This window comes from Sparus aurata, chromosome 22 (genome assembly GCF_900880675.1).
Source record: "Sparus aurata chromosome 22, fSpaAur1.1, whole genome shotgun sequence".
Lineage (NCBI taxonomy): Eukaryota > Metazoa > Chordata > Actinopteri > Spariformes > Sparidae > Sparus > Sparus aurata.
In genome coordinates, this window is record NC_044208.1 from 16,107,309 (window position 1) to 16,115,777 (window position 8,469).

The following is an 8,469-nucleotide window of genomic DNA, read 5'->3' on the forward strand; positions in this document are numbered from 1 at the left end:
AAGTAGTAGAGGGGTTTTTTGTTTGTTTTTTGTGCCTGACCTGGACCTGCAGTGCCAGTTTGAGAGAAGCCACCAACGCCCCCCCCCCCCTCACAGCCTGTCCTGTTCCGCTCCAGTGGGGCAGCTTCCTCCCATAATGAGATCGCCATGCGGCCCATCAGGCCCTGCTGCCTTGTCCTCATTTTCAGGGTAACGAGGGTGAGATGCCGTGACAGGCAGTGCCTCTATAAAACATTGTCAGAGATATTCTCCCCATCCCCCCGGTTCAAACATGAATAGTTGCATACACGCACAGATGTACTTTTACAGTTTAGTTTTTTAAGACTTTCATTTGAATCACCTCCTCATCCTCTCCTCACAATATGAAGACATGCAAAGAACAGATGAGTTACCTGATTTCACATGCAAAAGGGTAGTACAACACATGATACACAGTGGTTGACGAAGTTTTCACATTATATTTAAAAAATATTAAATCACAAGTAAAAATCTCCCCTCAGAAAAAGTAGAAAAAGTAAGATCATCCAAATCATCAAAATAAGTATGGAAAGTCAAAGAAGTCATTGTGAAAGATGGCCATGTGACTGATATATTATTAGTCAGAAAATGTGTCAAAAAATATGTGCAGTGCGGCTCATCAACATTGCCAGGAAGGGACAAGGAGAAGATGAAATATCAACAGGATACCAAAATACTCTGGAGGGGGATCAAAGAAGGAAGGAATAAACACAAAGACAGGAAAGGTAAATCACAGCCAGTCACATAAGTTTAAAACTTACAAAATAAAACAGGAAACAAATAAATAAAAGTCCAAAACCATGACAGAGGGATGATTAATTAAACAAATGCATGTGTATTACAGTGAATTTACTTTAAATAATTTTTTAAAAAGCAAAAATCTGAATAGGAAAACACACTTTAAAAAAAAAACAAAAAAAAAACAACAAAGATGAATACAATTTACATTTTAAACTGATGCTTGATAGGTGTAGAAAATGCATCATTATGTATTTTGTCATCATCCAGTGACATAAAAGTAACTTCCTTTTATTTCGGAAACAGCCACATAATTAAAGTAAAAAGGGGAAGATGTGACATTTTATTTCCATCTCTCCCTCAAAGGTCTGCACTCCACATTTATTCATAGAAATACGTTTTTACAATGTTATAACTCTGATGGGTCACTATTAACAACAAAGTTTATACATCATCACCTGGGTGATTGCATTGTGGTTGTCCATTATGTCTTTTTTTAGTAAAAACTGTGACCTTCTCATGCTCAGATTTATGTCTGTGGGAAATTCAAGGTCTCACTTTCACCTGACCGCCAAATATTTGGCCTAAACACACCAACTCCAGTGATAACTTGTCAGCGGGGGGACATTCAAACAAACAAACAGCACTTTTAGCCCTTTTGTTGTTAGCGTTCGCGCTTGGCCTCAGTCCTGGAGGACTCCATTTAGTCCCGCTCGGAAAGAGCTTTTCCATCCAGTCGTCAAAAACTCAGCGTGAAGTCAATTCTGAGCAGGCTGTTTATCTTAGCTGATGGGTGGAGTGGCAGCGATGGCGACGTTTATTCTACGGGCGTATTCAGTTATTATCAACACCACAATTTATGCCATTTCAGAGTTGTTTTTCTTCAATAAATCTATTTTTGAAACACATTTACATTTCCAAGTATGCACAAAGCCTGGACATGTTTGTGACTGTGTTTTCTCACTGGCACTGAAGAGTAAATACGCTGCCACAGACTGATATGCCTCTTTGTGTGGCGTCCCCATGTGTAGATGGAGCTTTATCCTTTCACATGACAGAGCCCCTCACGGCCTTTGATAGCTTATTACTGTTATGATGCTGTTATGTGCTTTTTATAGCTTTTTATAACTTTTGTTGAGTGTTTGTCAACATGGTAAAACCGTGCTGCTGACATGGATGGCGGAGGAAGCACTTTGCGACTTTGCGACTTTGCTCGTCAATGCAGCCTATTGTCAAGACATTACATAACATGCAGCACATACACAAAGACTCAGTAAACTGCCCAGTCTGACACAGTGTCTATAAACAGGGCTCCAGTGTGCTTTGGTCTCCTCAAATTGAAATTTCACTCTCCATTCACTCATGTTCAATTTTCTCAATCTGTTAATTCTGCCTGTGTGTGGAAGTATTTATTATTTGTGAACGCCAACCGCTAGGAAAACACACAGGAGGACTGCCACACACCCAGAGAGGCCTGATAAACAGGCCTACAAATTGATCATATGGGATGAAAAGTAGATTTAAAATTGGCTGCTTGTGATGGCGATCACATTTCACAAGCTTTATTTAACCCTGCAGTAATCGGGGTCACTCATTGGCGGCTGTAAACTTATTGACATACTATACTGACACACTGCACCATCACCTTATACAATTGTCATAGCAACTGTGCTACAAAAAAAAGGGGTGCAGAAGAAATCATTCAAATTAATTTGGCTCCCCACCGGATGAATGTTACACTGCGTCTGCTATGTGAGCGAGCAGCTGCTGCTTCACTGCCATGGATGTAGTATAAAAGAGACATCTGTGAGTTTGCTGACGAATCAGTCCAAACACGGTCAATTGTGACTTCTTCTGTGATCAGTTTTTCATCCACAGAGGTTTTGTATTTGTAAAATTTAGCTTGAGCTGGGAAAAAATTAAAAAGCGCTCATCATTGGCCTGAATGTTCAAAGAATGTATTGAGCGTTCGCGGACATCTGTGTTCTCAGTTATAAGTTCTCCAGTGCTCAGAACAAAATCCCTGTAGTTACGCATGAACTGAAGAAAAATAGATGTGAAGTGTAAAAATACACTTGACTTTTAGGTTTACTTGCGTCATGTTTAGATTTGTTCGGGGACTTCCCCTCTTACATCCTGATTCTACTCCAAAAGTAATAGCAACCAAATTAGACACACAGTTACCCTGAATATAATAAGAACTTCTCTTGAAAATCACTGGAAACTTTTCAAATAATTTAAGTCAACAAAGTATATATGAAAAGTCATTTTTAAGACATTTTAATGCAGAAATGTTACCTCATGTCTTTAATGCGCATGTAACCCAGGTAGTAAATCTTCCAGGCTATTACCTCCATTATTTTGGAAAATTAAGCTGCATTCCATGTGTTTTGTTGTTAAATTTTGTTTTTTAAAGAAATAACCTATTCCCAATTTGGTCACAAGGTGGCAGCAGAGGCGCAGTCAATACACTCTTTTAGGTGCGAAGAAAACCGCTACGAGTCATCATCTTACTCGCACATGAGATCTTTGTTCTTCTTCTTGCCTGCTACGCAGTTCGTGTGGATGTTGGAGAAACAACATAGCTGTACCTTGATAGAACTGAGTCAGAAAGTTGGTAACTGAAATAGAAAGTAAACATTGATAAGCATTGAGACGATTGAGAAGCTGTGGACATCGTGTAGAACTCCGTTGAACTCCGTTGAACTATTGATTGATATTCCGGCTGTTTTTTTTGTGGAGCCCTTCAGAGGACCGTCATCTGTCCATATCTCCATCCTGGTTGCTTTCCATCTTCTGCCAGGGGATCATCATTCACATTGCCATTCCATCCTGCAATACTCTTCTTGGACTGCCTTATCTGACATCCATTGGGGTGGTAGGACTTCCTGAGTGGACTCAATTTTTTATTACTTTTTTATATTTTTTTTCCTGAGATCTCAGAGGTTTTTTTGGTACAATTTCATTCAAGAAAACCACTTGTGGCTCACCAGAACTCAAAGAAAAAGATATTGAAGGTTTAAGGTTCTTTGTGAATTTAACTATATTACTGTGTTATCATACTAAATTGTTTATTACTATTACTAGAAGTGTGGAACTTTCGTGCATTAGCAGTATTTTTTTTTCATTCCATCATATTTCTAGTGATATCTGCATTGTGGAATATTGACTCCATAAGTTTTTGGTTTCAATATATATTTTCTTCAACCTAAATCGCCAGTCGGTTGTCATGTGAGTTATTTGGGGTGGATATTACAGGTCTATCCTTACAGTATACCAGGAAAGATAATAACCAATCTCCTCATCGAATCTAAAATAGATAATGACCCCTGCCTCTTGGTTTTATAAACACACTAGCTTAAAGACTTAGGTGCAAGGGGGGGTTACAAAAGTGGCGAGCTAGCCAGGAGAGACTGGTGTAGATTAAAATAGTTTCCACCCCAAATATTTTGCAGACATAATTTAACAAACCAATATACGCTCAAACTGAATTTATGGTTGTGTAGTTGTTAAAAACGCTGTTAAAAACATAATACATTTAATTGAACAAACAGTCAGTATAAAATGGATCTTTGCAACCAATTCGACTTGCATGGGCCTAGTTGCCTTTATGTCACAGGAATAGATGAAACATGCACTGATAAAGAGATAAATGACTTTTTTAAAGTAAATGGGGACATTGAAAAAATTGTCAGGGTCCCTGATAAACCAGACAAGCCGAAAGGTCAAACCCTTATACAGTACTCATCAGAACAAACAATATCAAGACTCAATCCTGCCAACCTTGGCAACCTACCAAGCCCTTATGATCCCACTCTCACCTGGCATGTGAGAAGCATTCGTGAGGTGTGTCAAGAGGACCTAGGGAGGGAATTAGCCCAGCGATGTTTGGCTGAACTGAGCACTCTTGCCGGGAAAAGTAAAGCTGGCTTTTGGGATATGCTTCAGCATGATTTGCAACATGTCCAGCCTGATTCTGCCCCGCCACAGAGTCCCGATACCCATTATGAGGCTTTAGATCAGCATGGCCAAACAGCTAATGGTGACACACCAGAGCTAAACCCACCCAATCTGGTTGCCAGTACTCTCCCTCCCAATGCTCCCAAAGCTCCCACTTTCTTTGACGAGGGCACAATAAATCCACCTCAAGTTCAGAAAGTCATTGTTGAACATTTCATTCGTAATGACACAACGCCATCCAGCTACAGCCAAAGCAGAGTGAGAACCTTCTCAGGGCGACTACCAAAGCCAAATGGGGAAGTTGATTATGATGCCTGGCGCATTCAGGTAGACCTTCTCTGTAATGATGCTTCATTGTCTGACTCTCAAAAGGTGAGAAGAATACTAGAGAGCCTGCTCAGCCCAGCTGCTGATATTGTCAAGCCGCTTGGAACAAATGCAACCCCTGAGGCTTACCTCACTCAGCTCGAATCAGCATTTGGCGTGGTAGAGGATGGTGAAGAGCTATTTGCAACCTTCTTGGGCTCCAACCAGAATGCTGGGGAGAAGCCCTCTGTTTACTTGAACCGTCTCCAAACCCTTCTCACCAAAGCCATCTCCAGAGGGAGAGTTTCAGTCACAGAGTCCGACAAGTACTTACTCAGGCAATTCTGTAGAGGGTGCTGGGACCAGAGCTTAATCATCGGCCTTCAACTTGAGCATCGAAAACCCAATCCCCCATCTTTCCCTGAACTATTGTTGCTTTTGAGAACAGAAGAGGACCGGCGTGCAGCCAAGATGGACCGGATGAAAAAACATCTGGGAAGCACTAAGGCTGCAACACATGTTCACTCAGTCTTGAGCATGCCAGTATTCGACGAGGAACCTGCTACCACAGATCCTAAGAAGCATGATGCAAGTTCTAAACTTGAAAAGGAAGTAGCTGAACTCCGGAAACAAGTGGCACAACTTGTACACAAAGAGAGAATCAAGCTCACACATGAAGAGGTGCCAAGTAGTTCTACAAGAAAAGAATCACCCTTACAAAGTGAACATTTAGCAGCCTATGTCACAAATCCTGATTCGACATCCCGAACTGCCACTCCACCGAAACCATGGTTCTGCTTTAAGTGTGGGGAAACCGGCCACATAGCAGCAAACTGTACTAACAGCCCCAACCCTGACCTTGTCCGCAAAAAGAATGGAGAGCTCAGAGACAAACGCGACAGATTCTGGGCCCAGCAGGCAGCCCGCAAAGCATCTTTAAACTTGTAGAGGCTCCTGCTTCGGGACGACCAGGAGCTGAGGACATCAATCAGATAAGTCCCATAGTAATGACCCACAATGTTAAAGAGGAGCCAAGAGCCAAAAGCCCTGAAAGCTGCGATGGTCTCAATCACACCTTACCTCTTGGGCTTGTGGGCCCCCGCTGTGTCTCTACAGTCTACGTGGGAGATGTACGATGTGAATCTATCCTTGATACCGGATCTCAGGTCACGACTATTTCAGAGACTTTCCATTCCAGACACCTGGCTTCCCTCCCAATTAAGCCCATCAGTCATTTGCTTGAGGTTGAAGGGGCCGGGGGTCAGCCTGTGCCCTATCAGGGCTATGTGGAAGTTCTCCTGACTTTTCCTAGCAGTGTTACCGGCATGGAGGAACAGTTAACTGCTCTAGCCCTCATTGTCCCAGAGTGCCAATTTAATAGCAGAATACCAGTGTTGGTAGGCACAAATGTTTTGCTGCAGCTCTACCAATGTGGCATAGATCATGACAGGCCAACATTCCTGAGGAGGTCAGACAGTTTTGCATTACTCCTCCACCATGTTGCTCAACTGCATGAAAATGAAACCAAAACCTGTCCTGTCAAGTTGCATGGGAAAAAACCCATCACAGTTCCAGCAAGGCACAAGTTGTGTGTGTTTGGAGATGTCAGAGTGGGTGAAGGAAATCCACACAACTCTTTCATTCTTGAGCCCCCTGAGTTTTTTTCCCTTCCTGGTGGTTTGTTTCTTGAGTGTGCACTTATGAATATCAACTGTAAAGCTTCAAGCAAGATCCCTGTTATTCTCAGAAATACAACAGATCACAGTATTACTCTACCTCCAAAGTGTGTCATTGGCGAAGTATCTGCCGCTCAGAGTGTAAAGCCCCTAAACCCCCATCAGTCTGTGCCCACCAACTCTCAGACACCAAGCGAGGAGCTTGCATTCAATCTCGATGATGCACCCATGTCTGAGGAGTGGAAACGACGTATTACAGTCAAGCTGAACTCCATCCCAGAGGTCTTTGCAGTTGACAAGCTCTCCTTTGGTCACACAACTGGTGTGAAACACCATATTCGGCTGCATGACCAGACACCTTTCAAAGAGCGATCAAGGCCGATACACCCCAGTGATAGGGAAGCTGTAAAGCAGCACCTAAGGGAGCTCTTGGATGCTGGAATAATAAGAGAGTCCGAGAGTCCGTTTGCATCACCAGTGGTAGTAGTGAAGAAAAAAAATGGGAAAATCAGACTATGTATTGATTTTAGGAAGCTGAACAACCGCACTATAAAAGATGCATATGCCCTTCCCAACATTGAGGAGATATTCTCAGCCCTGAGTGGTGCAAGGTGGTTCTCAGTAATGGACCTCAAGTCCGGCTACTATCAGGTAGAGATGGCAGAGGTAGATAAGCATAAGACCGCATTCACATGTCCCCTAGGTTTCTACGAGTTCAATCGTATGCCGCAAGGTGTGACCAACGCTCCTAGCACCTTCCAACGTCTTATGGAAAAGTGTGTTGGAGACCTGCACTTGAGCGAGGTTCTTGTATTTTTAGATGACCTCATTGTCTTTTCCGAGACCCTTGAAGAGCATGAGGAGAGACTCATGAGGGTGCTACATCGTCTCAGAGACTATGGTCTGAAATTGTCTCCCGAGAAGTGTCAGTTTTTTAAGTCATCTGTAAAATACCTTGGCCACGTGGTAGATGCCCAAGGAGTCCATACTGACCCAGACAAGGTATCTGCACTCAGAGATTGGCCCTGTCCTGGGAACAGAGAGGAGCTGAAGCGTTTCCTAGGCTTCCTGGGATATTATAGGCGTTTTGTGGAGGGCTATTCTAAGATCGCCAAACCCCTCAACTCTCTCACTGCTGGGTACTATCCACCCAAAAAGAGAGGCAAGGTCTATAAAAGAGACAGGCCAAAGAACTTTGTAACTCCTCGAGCCCCCTTCGATGCAGAGTGGACGCCTGAATGTGAATCTGCTTTCAGAACATTGATTGACAAGCTAACGTCTGCTCCCGTTCTTGCTTTCGCAGATCCCAAGCTCCCATATGTGTTACACACAGACGCTTGCTGTGAGGGGCTGGGAGCTGCTCTTTATCAGGAGCAAGATGAAAAGCTCCGCGTAATAGCCTATGCCAGCAGAGGCTTATCAAAGAGCGAGAGAAATTACCCAACGCATAAACTAGAATATCTAGCCTTGAAGTGGGCCATCTGCGAAAAGTTCCATGATTTCCTCTACGGCACTGATTTCACTGTTCTGACAGATAATAATCCGCTCACCTATGTCCTCACCTCTGCTAAGCTCGACGCCGCTGGACACCGCTGGTTGGCGGCCCTTTCAACCTTCAGATTTAACATCAAGTATCGAGCAGGAAATGCTAACGGTGATGCGGATGGTCTGTCCTGACGGCCACAGGACGCACCTCGGGAGGATGAGGATTTCCTGCAGGAGAAGGAAAGGATAAGTGAAATGACACAACGAATCTTAAAGGGGGAGAAAC

At 43.1% G+C, this 8,469-nt stretch overlaps 1 protein-coding gene across 1 annotated transcript; it reads left to right on the forward strand.

Moving 5' to 3' along the window:
- The first annotated feature begins 4,695 nt into the window (after window positions 1-4,695).
- On the forward strand, window positions 4,696-5,970 carry LOC115574592 (zinc finger CCHC domain-containing protein 18-like). Its single transcript, XM_030406224.1, has one exon. It carries the CDS (start codon window positions 4,696-4,698, stop codon window positions 5,968-5,970), a length of 1,275 nt encoding a protein of 424 aa, XP_030262084.1.
- The last annotated feature ends 2,499 nt before the right edge of the window (window positions 5,971-8,469 follow it).